At 43.6% G+C, this 21,751-nt stretch overlaps 1 protein-coding gene across 1 annotated transcript; it reads right to left on the minus strand.

Moving 5' to 3' along the window:
• Positions 1 to 4,540: 4,540 nt before the first annotated feature.
• On the minus strand, positions 4,541 to 21,542 carry PPP1R10 (protein phosphatase 1 regulatory subunit 10). Its single transcript, XM_063097501.1, has 20 exons — positions 21,489 to 21,542; positions 20,742 to 21,264; positions 14,347 to 14,464; positions 13,577 to 13,663; positions 13,293 to 13,428; positions 12,812 to 12,863; positions 10,512 to 10,589; positions 10,201 to 10,374; positions 9,882 to 9,987; positions 9,672 to 9,784; positions 9,058 to 9,158; positions 8,662 to 8,809; positions 8,427 to 8,585; positions 8,083 to 8,329; positions 7,851 to 7,914; positions 7,523 to 7,717; positions 7,286 to 7,361; positions 6,956 to 7,069; positions 6,073 to 6,825; positions 4,541 to 5,788 (listed from the first exon to the last, which is right to left on the minus strand). Exons 3-20 carry the CDS (start codon positions 14,451 to 14,453, stop codon positions 5,679 to 5,681), a joined length of 2,820 nt encoding a protein of 939 aa, XP_062953571.1. The 5' UTR covers positions 14,454 to 14,464; positions 20,742 to 21,264; positions 21,489 to 21,542; the 3' UTR covers positions 4,541 to 5,678.
• Between the last annotated feature and the right edge of the window lie 209 nt (positions 21,543 to 21,751).

Genomic DNA, 21,751 nt, shown 5'->3' on the forward strand with positions numbered 1-21,751 from the left:
ATTGGATTTGCAGATATCTACAGAACATTCAATCTAACAACCTCAGAATATTCATTCTTCTCATCAGCACATGGATCATTCTCCAGGATAGATCACATATTAGGTCACAAATCAAGTCTCAACAAATTCAAAAAAATTGGAATTATCCCATAAATTTTCTCAGACCTTAATGGATTAAGACTAGAAATCAATAACAAACAAAATTCTGGAAACTATACAAACACATGGAAATTAAACAGCATTCTACTTAATGACATATGGGTCCAAGAAGAAATCAAGCAGGAAATCAAAAAATTTATTGAAACTAATGAAAATAATGATACATCATACCAAAACCTGTGGGATACTGCAACAGCAGTACTAAGGGGGAAATTTACTTCATTAAATGCTCACCTCAGAAGAATGGAAAGATGGCAAGTGAACTACCTAACACTTCACCTTAAAGAATCTAGAAAAACAAGAATAATCCAAACCTAAAGTTAGCAGACGGAAAGAAATTATTAAGATCAGAGGAGAATTTAATGAAATTGAAACCCAAAAAACAATACAAAACATCAATGAATCAAAAAGTTGGTTTTTTGAAAAGATGAATAAAATTGACAAACCATTAGCATGGCTAACAAAAAAAAGAAGAGAGAAGATTCAAATAACAAAAATTAGAAATGAAAAAGGTGATATTACAACTGATTCATCTGAAATACAAGGAATCATTCGAGACTACTGTAAACAACTATACGCCAACAAGTTTGAAAATCTGGAGGAAATGGATAAATTTCTGAAGACACACAAGCTCCCAAAACTGAGCCGTGAAGGTGTAGAAAATCTGAACAGACCAATAACAATAAAGGAGATTGAAGCTGTTATCAGAAAGCTCCCAATAAAGAAAAGCCCAGAACCAGATGGATTCACAGCAGAATTTTACCAAACATCCAAAGAGGAATTGACACCGATTCTTTACAAACTATTCCAAAAGATCGAAACAAACGCAAATCTCCCAAACTCATTCTATGAAGCAAACATCATCCTGATACCAAAACCAGGTAAAGATATAACCAAAAAAGAAAACTACAGGCCGATATCCTTGATGAATATAGATGCAAAAATCCTCACTAAAATACTAGCAAACAGAATACAGCAACACATACGTAAAATTATTTACCACGATCAAGTGGCATTCATCCCAGGGATGCAAGGTTGGTTCAACATACGCAAATCAATAAATGTGATACACCATATTAATAAACTCAAACACAAGGACCATATGATCATCTCTATAGATGTTGAAAAAGCATTTGATAAAATTCAACACTCATTCATGACAAAGACCCTCTATAAGTTAGGTATAGATGGAAAGTATCTCAACATAATTAAAGCCATATATGCCAAACCCACTGCCAATATCATCCTGAATGGGCAAAAGCTGAAAGCTTTTCCTTTAAGAACAGGAACTAGACAAGGATGCCCACTTTCACCATTCCTATTCAACATAGTGTTGGAAGTACTAGCCAGAGTAATCAGAGAAGAGAAGGAAATAAAGGGCATCCAGATTGGAAAAGATGAAGTCAAACTGTCCCTGTTTGCAGATGACATGATCCTATATATCGAACAGCCTAAAGCCTCTACAAAAAACTCTTGGAGTTGATAAATGATTTCAGCACAGTAGCAGGATACAAAATCAACACACAAAAATCAGTAGCATTTCTATTCTGCAATAGTGAACATGCAGAAAGAGAAATCAAGAAAGCTTGCCCATTTACAATAGCCACCAAAAAAATAAAATACTTAGGAATTGAGTTAACCAAGGAGGTGAAAAATCTCTGTAATGAGAACTACAAACCACTGCTGAGAGAAATTAGAGAGGATACAAGAAGATGGAAAGATATCCCATGCTCTTGGATTGGAAGAATCAACATAGGGAAAATGTCCATACTACCCAAAGTGATATACAAATTTAATGCAATCTCCATCAAAGTTCCAATGACATTTTTCCCAGAAATGGAATGACCTATCCAGACAAAGACCACGCATAGCCAAAGCAACGCTGAGCAAAAAAAATAAACCTGGAGACATAACACTACCTGGCTTTAAACTATACTACAAAGCTATAATAACCAAAACAGTATGGTACTTGCATAAAAACAGACACACTGATCAATGGAATAGAATCCAGAATCCAGAAATCAACCCACACACCTACAGGAATCTGATCTTTGACAAAGCCTATACACTGGGGAAGAGACTGCCTCTTTAGCAAATGGTGCTGGGAAAACTGGATATCAATATGCAGGAGAATGAAACTAGACCCATACCTTTCACCATACACTAAAGTCAACTCAAAATGGATTAAAGAATTAAACATACTCCCTGAAACAATAAAACTTCTTAAAGAAAACATAGGAGAGACACTTCAGGAAATAGGACTGGACACAGACTTCATGAATATGACCCCAAAAGCACGGGCAACCAAAGTAAAAATAAACAAATGGGATTATATCAAACTAAAGAGCTTCTGCACAGCAAAAGAAACAATTAACAGAGTTAAAAGACAACCAACAGAGTGGGAGAAAATATTTGCAAAATATACATCTGACAAAGGATTAATATCCAGAGTATACAAGGAACTCAAACAACTTTACAAGAAAAAAACAAGCAACCCAATTAAAAAATGGGCAAAAGAGCTAAGCAGGCATTTCTCTAAGGATGATATACAAATGGCCAACAGACATATGAAAAAATGCTCAACATCACTCAGCATCCGGGAAATGCAAATCAAAACTACACTGAGATACCATCTCACCCCAGTTAGGATGGCTAAAATCCAAAAGACTCTGAACAATAAATGCTGGCGAGGTTGTGGAGAAAAAGGAACTCTCATACATTGTTGGTGGGACTGCAAAATGGTGCAGCCTCTATGGAATATGGTATGGAGGTTCCTCAAACAGTTGCAGATAGATCTGCCATATGACCCAGCTATCCCACTGCTGGGAATATACCCAGAGGAATGGAAATCATCAAGTCGAAGGTATACCTGTTCCCCAATGTTAATCGCAGCACTCTTTACAATAGCTAAGATTTGGAAATAGCCCAAATGTCCATCATCGTATGAGTGGATATGGAAAATGTGGTACATCTACACAATGGAATACTACTCAGCTATAAAAATGAATGAAATACTACCATTTGCAACATCATGGATGGACCTTGAGAGAATTATATTAAGTGAAAAAAGTCAGGGCCGGCCCGTGGCTCACTCGGGAGAGTGTGGTGCTGATAACACCAAGGCCACGGGTTCAGATCCCATATAGGGATGGCTGGTTGCTCACTGGGTGAGCGTGGTGCTGACAACACCAAGTCAAGGGTTAAGATCCCCTTACCGGTTATCTTTTTTGGAAAAAAAAAAAAAAAAAGTCAGGCACAGAAAGAGAAATCCCACATGTTCTCACTTATTGGTGGGAGCTAAAAATAAATCAATCAATTCACACACACACCAAAAAAAAAAAAACGGGGGGGGGGGAGAAGACACAACAACTACAATTCTTTGAAGTTGATATGACAAGCAAACAGAAAGGACATTTTTGGGTGGGAGGGGGGAGAGGGAGGAGGCAGGGCGGGTTTTGGTAATGGCCACAATAATCAACCACATTGTATATCGACAAAACAAAATTAAGGAAAAAAAAAAAAATTTAAATATTTAAAAAAATGAACTAAAGATAGTGGCTGGCAGGTTTGCTCAGTTGGTTAGAGCACAACCTTGAAATGCCAAGGTCAAGGGTTTGGATCCTCATACAGACCAGTCAACGAGTTAATAAAAAGTACTTAGCCTACATCTTTTAGCAGTAGGCCTGTTTTCCTCCCCTCTGCAGAGCCATTTTTTGAGAAGAGCAGTCTTCTGCTTTGTCTTTCTCCACTGAAACTATTCTTTTTTTAAAAAGCTGACCGGTAAGGGGATCTTAACCCTTGACTTAGTGTCAGCACCACGCTCTCCCAAGTGAGCTAACTGGCCATCCCTACATAGGGATCCGAACCCGTGGCCTTAGTGTTATCAGCACCACACTCTCCCAAGTGAGCCATGGGCCAGCCCCTTGAAACTGCTCTTAAAATCAACAATGAGCAATCTTTGCCTCCTTCCTTCCCCAGAAACTGCTGTTGGATTTTCCTTCTTCAGCCACTCTCCCTGCTCCTTTCCTCCCCTACCCTCCACTCAAATTCCTTCCCTAAGCAGCTCCACGGGGATGCTAGGTTCAGCAAGAATTCGTATGCCCATACCAAGCGTGCAGCCTCAGCAATCGAAATAGCTCTGCATGCCAAGGGCCCACTGCTTGAAGAATGTTGACCCATGGACTCTCCTCTGTATCTGCAGTGGTTTACATATTTTGCAAAGTATTCCTTTAGCACTTAATTTAATACCAACTCTGTGACTTGAAGGTAGCACAAATGCTAGCTCCAAAGGACTAAAACACAGATTCCATAGTTTTGTACTAACAGCAGCTGATAATGGCTTTAAAAGACTCCAAACACACGAAGGGTTAAATAAGCTGCTTCTCTTTGCACTGTTTATTAATGTACAAAATATACAAAACAAAAAGAAAATACTCATCCTCAAATTCATTGTGGCTCTAACCCAAGACCCTGCACAAAACCCAACCAATCCACTGTTTTCACAGAAAACAACTGATGCTGGGACAGATGAAGGAGAGGACTGGGAAAGGGCAAAATCATCTGGCTGAATCCACCCAGGAAGGCACCTGTTGGGGATTCAGAGGTGGCTGATGGGGCAAGTTTGCTGGAAACCTCACACTGACAAGGTTCCAAGTGGGGACAAGGAGCAAGCTAACTCCCAAAGGCAGTGCATGTAGTGTGACTGTCAGGCCCAGCATGCTGGGCTTAAATTGTTGAAAAGCTGGTCTCACTGAAGTGTACTTAGTAAGTCTCCAGAATGGCTGTAGGCAAAAGTGGACCACCACCACTGGCCTCACCTGTACCAGCTAAAACTTTCAATGGACACAGATGTGAATTTGCCATCATTGGACGTAGCAGACCCATGATGCAGACTTGGGTGTTAAAATAGAAGGCTGCAAAGTCTTACTTGAGAAAGGACTCAGAATGTAGAATCCGTGTTGGGGGAGGAGTGGGGATGATGTGTGTTCCAGAACTCAAATCCAGCCTGATTGAGCCCTCTCAGTGCAGTGGGATATACAATACCCCTTAAACCATCTCCCCACCCCATGAGGAATAATGAACTTAGCTGGGATGATTTCCTAAGTGCAGCTGATCCCATGTCAGTTCTGTGTGCTTGTGGAGGACCCACAATAGGAGAGTAGAGGTGTTCTCCAGGATAACCAGCTTTTGGTTCTCAGACTTTAGGGTAATACTGGAAAGGGGTTTGGGATACAGGGTGAATCTCCTCAAAAAGTGAAGCCAACTGGGTCTCCTCTTCAAGCAGTCCAGGGTACAGAATGTGTCCAGTTTCTCTCCTCCCCAGACTGGAGGAAAATATGTACATCAATGCGCACCAGTGATCAGAAAACCCCCAGGAACCCAAGCAGGTGGGATCTGAAGGTGCCGGCTCCTCATCAGCTGGGAAAAGGGAAAAATGGGCCTCACAGAAGCCATAACAGGGCAAAGGAGCAAGGCTGCAGTCCGTGGTGGGGGGTGTGGGTGGGGCAGGCAGGTGGTCCCTAGGGCAGGGGGGGCCCATTGACACCCGGGTGGTAGAAGGCACAGTTGTTCTCATAGCGGCAGTTGCCCTTCATCATGAAGTGTCGGCAGACAGGGCGGTTTGACATATCTGTGGGAATGACAGCAGAATGGTTAGATAGGAAACGGCTGAGAGATCAGTGCCACCACCCTCACCACCCAGGTCCACAGCACCCTGAGAATTATCTTTCAGAGATAGTTTTTGGGTATTTGGAGGAAGGGCAGAGAGTGGGAACTGCCATTTATACTGGGAAACCAAGGAGATGGGAAGACCTCATGTTCTGCCTGGCATACCCGGAGTGGCGACTCTCCCCGACTCCCCAGAAGCTTGTACAGGACACCAAAAGCCATATGGGGGACAGGGAGCATACTCACCTCCTCCATGGCTGTGGCCTCCATCATGCCCTCGGTGGCCCCCTCCCCCGTGGCCAGGGCCATCATGACCACGGTGCTCATGAGGAGGTGGCCCTCGATGGTCATGGCCTCGGTGACCAGGGACATCATGAGGCCGGTGCCCATGGGGCCCCCCATGTCCAGGGCCTTCATGGGGGCGATGTCCACTACTTCCACCCATGCTTCCGCCAGGGCCTTCGTGGGGGCGATGTCCACTGCCCATGCCACCACCAGGACCTTCATGGGGGCGATGTCCACTGGCACCACCCATGCCACCGCCAGGGCCTTCATGGGGGCGATGTCCACTGCCCATGCCACTGCCAGGGCCTTCGTGGGGACGATGTCCACTGCCACTGCCCATGCCACTGCCAGGGCCTTCATGGGGACGATGTCCACTGCCACTGCCCATGCCTCCACCAGGGCCTTCATGGGGACGATGCCCACCACCTCCAACCATGCCTCCACCAGGGCCCCCTCGTCCATTTGGGGGTCCTCCTCCAGAACGACCTCCTCTGGCCCCTCGGAATGGAGGAGGAGGAGGAGGAGGAGGTTCATTTCCTCCTCGGCCACCTCGGCCTCTGTGGTATGGTCCAGGACCAGGTCCTGGACCCCCCCGCATTGGGCCACCCCGCATGGGGTCACCTGGGCCATCCCAAAAGGGATCACCCCCCCGGGGAGGGGGTGGGGGACCCAGGAGACGTGGACCCACTGGCCCACTAGGGCCTCCATGGGGACCTATTAGGAAAAAGATAAAGAGAAGGACAATATCAACTACCTGTTATACTCAGGAATTGCCATCTCCCAACCTAAACCACCTCCCACCTATAACAGATAAGCCCATTCCAACCTGTCACTTATCACCTACCTGGCATAGGTCCCCCAGGTCCAGGGGGGAAATGCTGCATGCCCTTGGGGCCCCCAGGGCCTCCTGGTGGGAAACCATTGGCTATTGGCCCAGGGCCTAGGAGTCCATGTGGCACTGTTAATGAAAAAAGGGGTCAGTCAGCAAGAGGAGAATGGCATGACTTCCCACTTAGGTGTGTCCAAGTGACCCTCTCAGACCAACCTGGCAGAGCAATGCTCTCTCTGTCCAGTTTTCCCCTCCCATTTCTTGCCTAGTGGCAACAGCCCTGTCCTTCCCAACTCCACTGCAGGCTTCCTCCCCAAGACCCCTGGGGCTGGCCCTGAAGATTACCCAGCATCTGCTTGATCTTGTCTGAATAGTCTGGCTGTTTCAGCAGTTCCTCTGAAGGATGACTGTTTGGGCTACCCTGTGAGGATGTTAAGAGGGCAAAGTCAAGGGCAGAGAAAGGGAGAGCCAAAAATTATGAGGTAAGAGGGGAGATGCTGAGAACTGGGGTAAAGAGAATGTCAGAACAGAACACTTAGGGAGGATTCATAGGCAGCAGAAAAGGGGAAGGAGGACTCGTACCATGATGGAGGTGAGGATCTCCTGCACGTTGATGCCTCCTCCTCCAGGGCCTTGGGGGCTTTTCCCAGCACCCATGCTTCCCATAAGATTGGCCAGAACAGGAGGCAACTTGGAGCCACCTGCCCCATCAGGTGAGCCACCTGCCGCCCCAGGATCCAGTGTCTCAACATATGGGGTCTCATCCATGGAACACTCCTGAAAGAAGAACAAGAAAAAAACCAGGACTGACTAAAAGAATGGAGAGGCATTCTGACATGAAAGATGTACTGAAATCAACAACAATGTCTATCATCTTCCCACCATCTCCACACAACACTGGCTCACTCACCTCATCTAGGGGGATGAGTTTAGGGGGTATGGGTTCATAGGGCTCAGGATCAGGCTCATGAGGACTATCAGGAATACCGCAGGCAATGGGAAAAAAGAAGAATGATAGTCAAATTATTTATTCAGGCCCTTGAAGTTCTTTCCAACCCACCCCCTTCCCAATTATACCAGGTCATGTTCCCCCCTCAGGAGTCCAGGCGCTCAACCCAGGGCACAAACGCCATTCTGCTCACCTCTCCTTGTTCAGGAAGAGCTCCTGAAGGATTCCTTTCTCCCGTTCAGCCTGGATGTATCGCTCCTGGCTGTTGCTTCCAGGGGTGACAAGAGGAGAGGGCAGAACAAGGGGCCGGGGGCACACCCAGGGCACTTTCTCCTCCATGTTGTCATGGCTCAGACGCCGGGCTGTCTCAAACGCATGTCGGTCTGACAGTATCTCCCGCTTCGCTGCCTCGCCAAAGTCCTTGATCTTATTCACATTTACTATGGGGAAGGGAAAAAAAGCAAGAGAACGTATGCACAACAAAGTTCTTAAAAATTCCACATATACGCCTATTACATAGGAAGCTTGACCTCTTACCTCGTTCAGTTTCATCCAGTTCAAAATAGAAATATTCTCTCAGTTTGCCCTCCTCGGGCCACGTCACAGTTTTCTTCTTCCTGCCTTTCCGGGTCAGCTGGCTAGGATCTCCAGGACTGTCCACTGGCTTTGCATCCAGAGCTCCTGGCTCCAAAGAGGCTGGAAGCAGGAGATGTTTCAGACCCAGATCCTTGCTTTCAGAAAACTCCCAAACCTGAACCAGTTTCTAGATTACCTGTATCCATGAGCTCTGGGACTTCAACAGGGGGAACAGGGGTGCCTGGACGGTCCGTGTCCATAGCTTCAGAAGGAGGCGCTGGTTCTGGAGAAGAAGGTTTGGCTGTACTTGGTTCTGTGCTCGTCTTCCCTTCAAAGGGGCTTGGCTATTACAAAAGAAAATGAAGTTAATGAGCTGACAGGAAAGCCAAGGTAACTAGTCCAGGGTCCCAGACAAGATCCCTCAACAGTTCCTAGAAAGGAAGACTTCGCCTCTAACACTGTCCTACCCCCACCAGTTTACATCCGAGACAAAACTCCTCTTGTCCTCCCCAACAACTCCTAGCTGCTGTGCCCTTCCTTCTACTCTACCATTTATACTCTGTCACTGAAGCCAGCTTCTCAAGGCCCATACCTTGGCAGCCGTAGGTGACAGCACCTTCTTCTTCTTCTTAATTTTGATTCCTGGAACAGGGGCTGAATTGAGAGCATCCAGAAAGCCCAGACCCTCCATAGCTACAAAAGGAGAAGCATAAAACGGAATCATCAGCCCTCCTTCACAATCTTATTCCTATAGATAAAGTCTAGGCACAAAACCGGCAATGGAGACCTTGCCTCAACTTAGGACACAATAAACTCAAGGTGACCAGGGAGCACATGCAGGAGGATTCACACAGGAAGTCCTTGTTGTTATTCTATCTAGCTTTTAGCAGGCATGCCATGGCTTTGAATATGAATAGAGCTCAAGTAACTGAAGAAGCGAATCCCCGTGAATAGGACAGATAACCTTGTCAGGCAGAGTACCCTTAACTGGTCACCAAATGGTACACCTCCCTCCCTCATCTCTAAAATTACTGGTAAGTAGCCCCATGAAAGAAGAGTTCTAGAGAGGCAAAACTTTAAAAATCAAAGGAAAAAGGAGAAAAATAACAAAAGAAAAGAAAAAACCCTTCCCCTTTCTCAGGACATTCATTCCCAGGAAAAGACTTTGCTCTCAGTACAAAGTACATCCCCCCACTTTAGACTCACGCTGTGGTGGGATGATCTTCACTTTGATCTCTTTGGTGGCATTGGGCGTTGTGTTGAGTGGCTTGTATTTCTTCTCTGCAGCAGGGACAGCATCTCCTGAAGCAGCTGAGGGGCTGTTAGAAGAGGAACTGTCAACAACGTCTCTCACCCCTTCTTTCTCCCTTGTGTCCACAGATCCACCCATTCAGAGATCTAGAACATGGTCCATACCTCTGACGCTTGAGGGGGATGGGTTTAAGGTTGTATTTGTCAGAAACCACCACTGTGCTGGCATTCTTCTTCACAGGCACCAAAGACGGTGTCTCCAGCTCTAGTCCTGGGGAAGGAGACATGGGGTCAGCAGTTGAACTCATATCCCCCACCCCGGCTCCCACCCCCAAATGTTCTTCTAGCCTTGTGTAACTCCCTCAGAGCTTCTCCCACTAGTCTGCCCTCTTCAGGAGTAATATCACAAATCAAACTATTCCACAACAATGCTCTGGGTACGCCTATGCCCAAAGACCTTCCTGAGGCCAGCCAACAGCCTTACCAGTGGAACGGAACTTGGCGTGACTGGGTGCTGTGGTTCGAAGAGATTTGGGCTTCTCCTTCTTCTTCTCTGGGGCCTCCTCAGCCCGGGTCTCAGCCTTCACCTCAGTCAAAGGTCGCTCAGGAGGGGTGGTTCGACTCTTTCCCTCTTCTTTACGTTTCTTCTTATCTTTCTCTGTTGTGGAAAAAGAAAGCAGAAAAGGATTTTATTGAGATAAAGACTGTCAGAGGTGAAGCAGGCCAGGGGCAGCTGAAGGCCATACCCTGGTGGGAAAGAAAGAAATATAAGGGATAAAGAAGTAAGGAGCTCACCAGCAGGCTGGGTACTGCTCTGGGAGCGGATGACAGCCATCCAGTCACTGACAAGAACTGAAGCCAATTTTCGGAGCTCTGCACGTAAGAGAAAGAGAAAATGCCTAAATAATTTTAAATATCATTCTTCCAGTAACAGAAAATGGGATGTTTAAAAAAATGCCATGAAAATCTGTGCAATGGAAAAAGTAACTCAAAGTTTTAAGAACATGAGATATGCTTAAATACCAAACTCTCAAATAATGGAACATTGAGTCACAGAGCTGTCCTCTACTCAGTTAATTCTCAACTCTGGCATCATCACAACACTAGGGAGTCAAAAAACCTGATATTTATGATGGTGTACATGGTAAAAACTATATCACAGATGTTTTATATATTCTCATGTAATTGTTACAACAACTGGAAGATTTTTAATCTTCTTTTACAGACAAAAACTAATGCACAGAGATTAAAGCCACAAAACTAGAAAGTGGCAGAATGAACCCAATGCCTATGCTCTTCCCTTAACCACATGTTAAAAGAACAGGAACTAAAATTGGGAAAAAGGCAAGCAGAGAGGTGTAAACAATAACTCAACTAGATTTAAAAAGAAATGGTATTATTCTGTGCTGTCCTAAAGGCAAAATTAAAGCAAGCTTCAAGGTCGCAGATTTATGTCAATATTAAAAAAAAGATTTTTTAGACAACTTTCTTTTCCTAGAATGCTGACAGTGATAACTGCTTAAAGAAAATCAAATAACTGTAGCAAGGGTGAAAAGAGAGCTTAAAAACAGGCTAATTTAGGGTTGGGGAAGCAGTTTATCTAGAGAAAAAATATGGTAAGAGAATTTAAAGACATAGAATTTGTTTCTAAATATACAAAAAATACCTTTGTAGCTCTTTCCTTTTGTACTTGGCAAATAACATCTCTTATCTGTGGCACTTTTTTCTTGTCAACCTTTCCACTTACAGACTCATTTAATAAATAAGATTGTGGTAGAACATTAAAACCCAACATTTCAGGGCCAGCCTGTGCCTCACTCGGGAGAGTGTGGTGCTAATAACACCAAGGCCACAGGTTTGGATCCCTATATAGGGATGGCTGTTTAGGTCACTTGGGAGAGCGTGGTGCTGACAACACCAAGTCAAGGGTTAAGATCCCCTTACTAGTCATCTTTAAAAAAAAAAAAAAAAAAAACCCAACTTTTCAAAATAGTCACACAACTGGCAGTTTCTATACCTAAGGTAACAAGAACCTCTTAAATGCAGGAATATCCTAAAACCTTTTTGGATAAAGAAACAAAAGACAGACGATGATTTAATGAGATCCCCTGTGTTATGTTGTACGACAGATTATTACTAAAGCTACTCTGAGGGATCACCAAACTTAAGTTCTTAGTATATGAAAAGACCTAAAAACTGAAAATTAATATAACTGAAAGGATGGAATACTAGGAAAAGCTTTTTCACTTAAATACTATGAGTTACAACAAAAGTGGGATCCTTTATCTTGGAGAGGTGTTTCCAGTGTTCTCTCCTATAGCTAAAGAACCTCAGACAGGCTTACCCAGGTTTACACACTCCCATGACATCAAATATGCCAAAGCCTCTTACCAAAGGACCTAGCAAACAATTCATTTTTGACAAAGAGCAATCCTGTATTTTTATCAGGGTGTCAGCTATTGTCTTGGGCTCCTGCCTTATGCCTCAGGTAAAGGTAAAGGAAACCCTTAACCTCTGAAGGAAAAACTGACTTTCGGGAGCCAGGCTTTGTCTTCAAGCCAAAGCTGAACAGTCCTTACCCGGAGCTCAAAAACCCTTTGTCTGACAAAAGGAAAGAATCTGTTGCTATCAGAGCTATGACATACTCCACCAGTCAGGATTCTGCCCATTCCCTATAGATATATGTTTGTTGCTAGAACTACTATACATATTGTTAAGAAAACAGATATTGAAGGTCCCAGAACATGCTATATTTATTTAGAAAAACAGAAGCAAATAATGACGAGACACTCTATGACACTCCCCCAGAGAATTTTAAGTGTGCGCCTTTTATTCCAAGTGATCTTAAGAATCAGCTTCCCGTTAAAGTATGGCACCTTATTCAACAGGAGAGAAAAGGAAAAATTCCATTTGGAATTAAGAACAGGAAAGAGGAAACAGATTAGAGGAACTAAATTTTTAAAAGAGAAAAGCAAGGTGAGACAGAAAGAGGAAGGAGGGAGTGAAGGGACAATCTGAGGATCGGGGGAGAAAAGAAGGGAATTAAGTAGAACTAATGGAGAAATGCCCACACCTGAGAAGGACTGGCACCCTACCTTCATCCTCACTTGACTTGCTCAGTTGCTTCACCAATTTAGCTGTGTTGTTCTATGAGAGATGGGAGCAGCAGAAAGGTAAATGCCAGGAGGAAAATAAGCCCACTCAGAGCCAACATCACCCATAAACTCACAAACTCTTAATAGTTCCTTAACATCAACTAACAATGATACAGTGTTACTTTTTACAAAACCTTTGTAAACATATTCTTACTTAATCCTTAGAACAAGTCAGTTAGGTAGATACAAATATTCCCATTTTATAGATGGAAAAACTGAGGCCCAGATATAGGCAGTGCCCCAAGCCCTACACCTACTAAAGGAGATAAATTCAAACCAAGTCTTCTGATTCCAAATTCCTGTCTTTCTCTACTATTCTACCTCACAGGCCCAAGACTGCAGCCACATTAGAGTTGGTGTGAGTTTTTCATGTTAGGCTAAACCAAAAGGGAAAAACCAGGGTTGTAAAGACTGAAGATACCTGCTTGAGATGGTCCACAGTAAGTGGTAGGTGCTGCAGGGTCAGTAGAATTTGCTGGAGGAGGGGAATGTTGTTGGTTGTCTTTGAATACGTCAGCCAATTGTTAAGAAGCTTGTAGCCACCAACGTCAATAAACCTGCATGCAGGTAGGAGAAGAATCTGTAAGGCCCTTCCTGGGTTTTCTTAGTACCACATCCACATTCCTAGTCCCCCAACAATGACCCAGAAATCCCATACCTCACCTCCCCCATCTTCCCATTCCAACCACCCAGATCCCCACTTACTTGACCAATATTTCTGGTGAACGGGTCTGCAGGAGAATGTTCAAGTAAGTGCATCGACTCACCATCTTTCGTGCTTCCTTCATCAGACTGCAGGAGATGAGTTAGGGTTAGAAATGGAACAGCAAGTCTCTTCTTTCAAGCACAAGAGTCTCCACTCTGGGGAGTACCTAGAGATCCCTGATGATTTGAGACTTTGCTCCCAAGTGGGGAGTCACACAGGATTCTAGGAGCATGGGATGGATCCAGAGTGACATGGAAACTCATAGGAGAATGCAAGACAACTTAGGAGACACTGAGGTCTCTGATCTGGGGAGGGGAGCATCACTGCTTCCCTAACGCACAGGATACATCTGATTCTGCCTCCTGGTTAAGAGTCCAGCCCTCAACAACCATCCCTTTGTAGTCAGTTCAAAACTGACTTAGTTATTTGCTTTCCCCTGGAAAACTTGAGGATCCCTGAAGGAAAATGACATTTTGGGCAGGTAGAACATGACCCAAAACAGAACCAAGAATTCTGTCACTAGGCTCCCCTGCCTTCATCCCAAAGTGTGACTCCCTCAGGACTGCGGATTTCCAAATCCAGCTTCCATTATAGCTAGCAACCAAGGGATCATCTTTTCCTATCACTTATTATAAAATTATTGGATGTGAATCCTACTCCAGCAATTCTTTCTTCTCCAGAACATTCATTCCCATATGTCTCAACTGTAACCACATTACCACACAATATCCTCTACTCACAATGAATCCAAAGAAGGGTACAGACTCACCTGAAGATCTTAGAAATCCCATCCACACTCTTCACTTCCCCATCTCGGTTAAGGAAGCTATCCAGGCCCTTGAGAAGCTCTTTGGGGTCTATGGGACCTGAACCCATGATCGTGGTTTCTAAGATGAAAGGACAAAACAAACAAACCCACAGAATAAATGGGTGGCAAGGACAGTCCCAGCATGCCCTCTAATAAATTCCATCACTATATTTGACAAAGTATAGTGACTAATTATTTAATCTATATTTAACTCCACCATTTTCTAGATAAGAAATATCAACACAGATCACTATCACTACTGAAAAAATAGCCCTGGCAAGTTGACCACGGAGTTAATACATTACAGAATGGGAAGGCAATTAGCATGGAAGACTGGAACAGCACACACCTCTCCTCCCAGTCACACTCTTCCTAGGACAGCTGAATTTCATTAGATTGTATTAGAGCTAAGATGCAAGTTCCAATAACAAGATGTTCAACTCCCCAAGGCATTTTTGCTTATTGTTATGTCCTGTCTCCCTTAGTTGCTGAAAAGTTTGGCTTCAAAAAAGTCTGTAGCTTGATAAGAACTGGGCCAATACTGGGTATTTGGGCTAAATGTCTAATAACAGTCAATTCCTTTTTTTATCATAGCCCATTAAGAGCCATAATCATCACAAGTGGCAGGGTGTGTATCAACTGAGGTGGTAGGTGATAGAGAAGAAAACAAAACTTGAAAACAGAACCTCTTCCCCAGGGAATTGGGGGGGGGGGGGTAGATCCCAGAAATGGAGACAAATGAATGCAAAAGAAATCAAGAAGGACTTCCTAAGCTTCAAATAGAATGTCACTCATTAACCAAACAATGCACAACCTTTTTTATTGTTTCAAAGTTAAAGGGAAGCTTGGTTTGCGGTTTCAAAAGCAAAGATGCAAAGCTGACTCCTACTCCCTTGAAAAATTGCACCACCTTCCAAGATCCCCCCAAAAAGACTGAAACTAAAAACTGTGGAACCAACCAACAAGAATGGAATAAAGCAAAAGGTTAGAAAAATGCCATTAAATTTTAAGCAGCTACTTTGGACCAGGTTGAAAAGGAGTTAATTAAAAGCTAAACTTATATGGAAGGGACAGAGAAGTGTGAAGCAATGTCTAGGCCAGAACCAAAGTTCAAGAGAGGTAATTTAGGATCAGTACCATTCTGGTTGGGACTTTTACCCACATTGCCTCTAAACTCTGGCTTCTGAGAACCAAAAAAGCAAGCCACCTCAGCAATCTCTGCATTTGGGAAATAAGGCTAACAATGGGAAGGAAGGAGGAAAAGAGCAAACAACCTTCTGCATCTAGTACAGAGATAACAGAAACAATCCCAGCAGAAGGGTGGAAAAATCAGTATTTCACAAAGATCACTATATTTTGTGCAGAAAACTGGCTTCTTGTAAGATAATCAAATTAGCTCTATTTGTTCTCACACAAACCAAAAAAGAAAAAAAAGCCTAACAATCCCAAACTTTTTAGCCCTCCCAACAAAAATGTCAATACATTTCTAAATTTGTAGGTCTTAATAACCTAGGCAAAAAGCAGCAGAAACAGGGAGGCAGCGGCCCAGAAAGAAGGGGTAGTAACACAGTCTTGGTTCTGGAGATCGTAACCTGTGAGCCAAACATAAGGAGAGAAGGAGATAAGGTAAGAAATGCTGAGAGGTGAGCAAATCTGGGTTAACTGTGCTGTCACTGCTGTCCTGGAACCTGAGGTCAGAAGAAAAAACATTCAAATAAAATACTGGAAAAGATTAGAAGTCCATGGGCCAAATTCATTTAGGTGTAATTCTGACACACAAACAAAGGGATAAAGGAATTTATCCCATATAGTGAGATACTATAAAGTGATATACAGAACTACAAAGAGCTATAGAGAAACAAGGGATATATAAAACGGATTTCTCATCTGTTGGAGACTGGATTCCTGAGTCCAAAGTAATAATTCATAAGCAGCCAAGAGACTAAGAAACTTAAAAAATATGTGTGTATATATATATATGTGTATATATATATATATACACACACACACACACATACACACACCCCCCACAATAAGACCCCAAAGCAAAATATATGCAACTTGACAAAAAGCCTTCAATTAAACACTGCTTTGAACCAATCCCCCTGAGCACAGCTGACTCCATTGATTCAAACCCTGAGGTGAATATATGTAACTTTGGAGAACTCCCTTTTGCATTCTCAACTACAAGCTAAACCAATAGCCCTGCTACCCCTACTTCCTTCAGAAAATCAAAAACTATCACCTGAGCTCAAATGTTCCTTCACTTAGAGGGTGGGAGAAGAGAGAGAATAGACATTCTTAAGGGAGAACAATGGACCAATGAGTATGATGTTAAATTTTGTCCAATGCCCTCTGCTGGGAATGAGACCCAGGGACTTTTTAATTCCCGTTTGTATAAGCAAGTAAGAATAAAAGACACAGTAGTCAAGGGAAGCTAGGAGACAAAGCAGAGGAAATGTTAAAAACCTGTATTACTATTTATATCTTGGATACATATTGGAATTTTGTTTCAGAAGCACCAATCTTGATAATGTGTAAGTGGGTTTTCTTAAGATAGCTTTCCTTCAGGCAGATTAGTTTTTACGCATTTAAAATTAAGAACCCCAAGTGTCTTATAATATAGATTCCTTACTTTGAAGTCGGTACATTCTGAAAGAAAAGAAGTTTCAAGGGACTCAAGTAGAAATGAAGAGGCTAACATTCCTGGAACAGACCTACAGTAGAAAAAGGCAACTGGAAAGGCAGGGGCAGTGACTTAGCATCATCGTTACCTACTCATGATCTGGAGCCTGGAATAAAAGCCTGAGGAAGCTTTCTGGAACCACAAAGAATCCAGTGCATGACTGTTTTCTTTCAATAAGCTGCTAATTTCCTTGAAGGCAGAACATACAGAAGCGAGTGGGGGAAAGAAACCTCCTGGCCTACCTGTACCTTGTCCTAAGCCTCGCTTTCCTTTTGGAGGATGTTGCAGGAAAAGCCATGCACTACTGGAACAAGGCACTGGGGAATTTTCTGTCATTCTTACCAGAGATTAAAAGCCTTAAATGACACTGACTCATGCCTCCAAAATTAATTTTACTTGAAGGTTATTCAAGCAAAGTGTGAAAAAATATCCCTCCAGTTTGGCTAGTTATTCCACACTCATAACCAATGAATCAGGACTGAACTAGTTCAGGGCAAAAATTTTGTGCCACAGCACTTTTAAAAATGCCCACATCTATCTTCTAACAAAAGGAGAAAGGAATCTCAAGTTTACCTTAACTTAGAGGCCACAGGACTTCTGGAAATAAAAATGCTTTATATCTAACCTTTTACATTTCCCTTCCTAAGTGTTTTAGGAATTTCCTAATATGACTCAATAGTGGAGTGAATTCTCTCTCAGGTGACTGAAACGGTTATTATCACTCTTCTAAGTCCCTACTCCTCAAAGTAATTTTGAAAACCTGGTACACGACCTCCCCAAAAGCTTATCTGCCTTTCCATAAGGATGTGAAACCACACACGCCACCACCATCCACAGGAAAGGATCCCAGAATAGAACTCTGGCCACAAACTACAAGGAACAGGTTCTCCAAGGCTCTTTGGATGGATCTGGCTTCCCTTCCTTGTTTCCCATCTCCCACGTTAAGGAAGATCTTCTTTATTAATCCCCTGCTCACTAGAGATCAGGAACCCCAGTGGGTAGAATGTTCAGCTCCCAAGGAAGGTATGCTGCAGAGGCACATGGCAAACTGCTTAAAAGATAAAAAAAACTTGTGGTCAATAGACATATGGAAGAGGCCCTCCCATCCAATCCAGAAGTTTAACAATTTGAGAATCCATACCCCGTAGAAATATGCCCTAAGTCTTACCCAAGTCACCACAGTACAGTTGTAAAGAATGGCTTCCCAATTCTGCCTAGAACCTCCGCGCTACAATACAGGACTTTAAAAAATGAAAAGTATATGGAGAATCTGATTAAGATTCGACTTTGAAAAAGTTGGTGGAAGAAAGATAAGGAACTGGACACCCAACACCACCTTCAGACAGGGCATGGCTTTCAAACATGCACCAACTGCCGCAGCACTGTACAAGTTGAAAAATGAAGAGGACGTTATTTTTTCATTAATGCTTTTAAGGAATTTCTTTCAGAAGGGAAGGAAAAAGAAATTCAAAAAAGGTGGCTCTTTGGAAAAAAGAAATGAAGATTGTGAAATGTAGTACCAGAAAGGTTTTGCTTACCAGAAACCGTAGCTTGATTCCCCCTGCCTTGAGTTTACAATTGCCGCCTCCTTTCCTAAAGATCCTAGCACCAATCAATGTACAGGAACTAAGCAAATGGAGAACGTGATACAGCACTGCATACGAAGAGTTTAGCCCCAAACCAAGAAGTGGAAATAAGGGCAATTTAGAAGCAAAGTCCTAAAAGTACCCACCCTCCCCAGGTTCTCATTACAAAATGACCAAATGCAGGAGGACCAAGGACTGGTTTCTGAGCAGAAATGGCACACTTCAGGGTCATTAGGCCCCATCTGTCTACTCAAGTTACTCTCACAAGCCCTTATGTCCTTTCCCAGTCTCCCTCAACGCTCGTGTACACATACACACACGCTCACACACACACCCTCAAAAGCTTCGCAGGCTTAAAGTACAGTTGAGGTTTGACACCCCTGGTAGCTGAAGCGGGAAAAAATTCCAAGCAGTTGTGATGTGAAAGGTGAAAATAAAAGCAACGGGCTGTTAAATATAAAAATTAGAGCTACCCAAGGAGATAAACAGCCTCGATACCCAATTCCTATTAAGCTTTTGTTCCTTTAAGATAAAGGATTTAAAAGATACTAAGGAAAATCAGGAAAACGTCTTCTCTTGCCTCCTCCCTGGCAACAATGTGCACAGGCAGTCCAGAAGGCATCTGCTCAGGGGTGGAGTTTCAAGAGGGCGGAGAGAGGAAGCAAGCTGATTACATCACCTTCCAATGCGGCTCCTCCCCCTGACCAAGTTTCTAGGGCGGCCCTAAGCTCCCGATGGCCAAAGTAGGGAGAAAAACAAAGAAGGGACGCCATTTTGGAATGGAGAAGAGGACTCAAAATTTATGCCACTCATGCTCTGCCGGCAGATATGGTTACATTGTAAAACACCCTATTCTAGTAAAAAAACAAAAGGCAGTCTCCCCCCATCCTGAATAATCTTTGACCTATTTAGAGTAAGAGCCTAGTGAACATAAAAGCAATTAAAATATTAAATAGAACAATTTTCTGCGGGGGAAGAATTTAATTTGCAACTGAGTTGTTAAACCTGCTACCATAGACCACCACCATCCTCCCTGTAAAGGAGAAGGGGGAGGACTTGGACCCCTCTCAATAGGGTTGAGGTAGGAGGACAGGAGAAAAATGGGTCAAGACACAACCTGTAATGCCGCTTGGAAGACAAAAGGACAAGGAAGGTCGCCATATTGAAGCAGGGAAGAAAAAAATTCCTTTTAAAGACACAAATTTTAGAAAGGTAGCATTCAATTGCACTAAATGGCTTTTAAAATTATATTCCTGGATTCCACATTTCCCAACCTTTCCACCCCTCTATTTAACTGTATCCCCCCGCCAAAAGAATCAAGTTAAAATGTTAATCATTTTTGCTCTTAAATAACCTATGCAATCTGCAACAATTACAAGACATTCTTTACGTCCGCATTATCTGGTATGTACTAACACTAAGATTATATTTTGCCCTAAATTGTGTCTTGCAATCTTTATTCTTAGATTGCCATCTATTTTAACCATACAAATATATCCCAAGCAAATTACATTAAAATTGAGAGGATTTAACAATCATTTAAAGTCATATCCAGCTATTCTTTCTCTCTGCCCATCTCCTTACCCTGCAATCTTTATGTACAGATTGCTTATTAACCTGGCAAATTGAAAAGCGCCCTGCTTGTCTCACACACAAAAAAGTGGGACTTCTGGGCCACAAGATTCCACTATCTTTTGTATGTGAGCTCATTAACCCTTTTTAAGACTGCTAACCGGAGGACGGTAACCATTCCTCCTTATAAAAAGTAAATATTTATGGCTTTGGCAGTCTGGAAATTGGCTGGATTACCAAGGGTTAACCATCAAAATCCTCACTTGCTGGCCCTCCCTCCACCCTCTCCTGGCCTGCAGCAGGGCAGGGAAGAGGTAGGTGGCAGGGGAGAGAGAACAAGACTGTTTAGACCCAAAAGGCCCTTTTTAATGGAGATTAAGAGACCGGATTGGTCCTTCTCCAGTTCTCTATTTGTTCTACGGTCTCATTTCTTCCTCTCATTATTTCTGGTTTCACAACGGGAAACGTTGACTTCTTGTTGCAAGGCTGGTTTTTGAAAATTCGACACTTACTATCCAATTTTTTTGCGACGTCAGCACCTCGGGCTCAGGGGGGAGGGGGTAAAATTTTGGAGAAAAAAATAAAACCACCAACCAGGACCCAAAACTCAATTATTTGGGGGGCCTCATTGGATTAAAAAGTCTCTTAAAAAATGAAGGCCAACTCAGTATTCATTTGCCCCCCCCACCCAACTCCATTTAGGGAGGGGGGTTCGTAGAAAAAAATTCTGAGTGGATTCAAAAAAGTAAACGATGGATGAGTGAATTTGGGTGGGTTTGGGAAGGGAGGGTGGTTGATTGTTTTTGAAGTTATGTGGTGACGGTCCTTCGGCCACAGATTTCAAGTCCCAGGCAGCGTGGGCTGGTGGGGTGGGCAAGATAGGTGGGAAGGGGCAGAAGACACAAGTGGTTGGGCTGGTGGCTGCTGTTTTCCCTTTCCCCCCTCTCTCAGGATCCTTTCAAGGGCTTAGATGTTGCTGCGGCTTGTTTCTGTTTTCCTCATGGCCGTCCTGTCTTTCTCCGAGAAAATTCAAACCTGGGATAAGAAAACAGAAGGGAGAAAGCTGTAATCAGTACGGGCTGCCTTTAAAACACCCCAAAATACCATCTTTGTTGTCCCAAAAGACACCTCCATTTCCCATGCGGAATACAGCCGCTTTTTATAAGTCGTGGCTCTCAATTTAACCCACTATCATCCCGGGTCCCAAGCCACTGCGCTCGGCAATTTTACCCTCTAAACAACAAAACACCAAAACTTACCTCTAAACGAACCCCAGAATGGCGGCTGCCCGCTCGGGCAGAGTCTTTTATACCCGGTCGCCGCCCAACGCGCCCAAACGTGCTACTGAAACGCCCTTGTCGCGAGACATTGTGCACGAAGCGTGAACTCATTGGTCAACCCGAAAGACAACTCGCCAGCTGATTGGTCATTTTTCCTTGGCCTTCGCTCAGCCCTTTCCCCTGGCACTCTCTTCCGCCTCCTTCCTGACCCCCGTTGCGTGCGCGTGACCAGAGAACCTAGC

The sequence above is a fragment of the Cynocephalus volans genome, chromosome 5 (assembly GCF_027409185.1).
Source record: "Cynocephalus volans isolate mCynVol1 chromosome 5, mCynVol1.pri, whole genome shotgun sequence".
Classification (NCBI taxonomy): Eukaryota; Metazoa; Chordata; class Mammalia; order Dermoptera; family Cynocephalidae; genus Cynocephalus; species Cynocephalus volans.

Coding starts and splice junctions, on each gene's coding strand:
- PPP1R10 (XM_063097501.1), bottom strand. CDS start 14,453: ATGGGTTCAGGTCCCATAGACCCCAAAGAGCTTCTCAAGGGCCTGGAT. Junction 9,785..9,881: donor ATCCCCCTCAAGCGTCAGAG/GTATGGACCATG, acceptor CTCTTCTAACAG/CCCCTCAGCTGCTTCAGGAG. Junction 6,826..6,955: donor ACCTGGGGGACCTATGCCAG/GTAGGTGATAAG, acceptor TTTTCCTAATAG/GTCCCCATGGAGGCCCTAGT.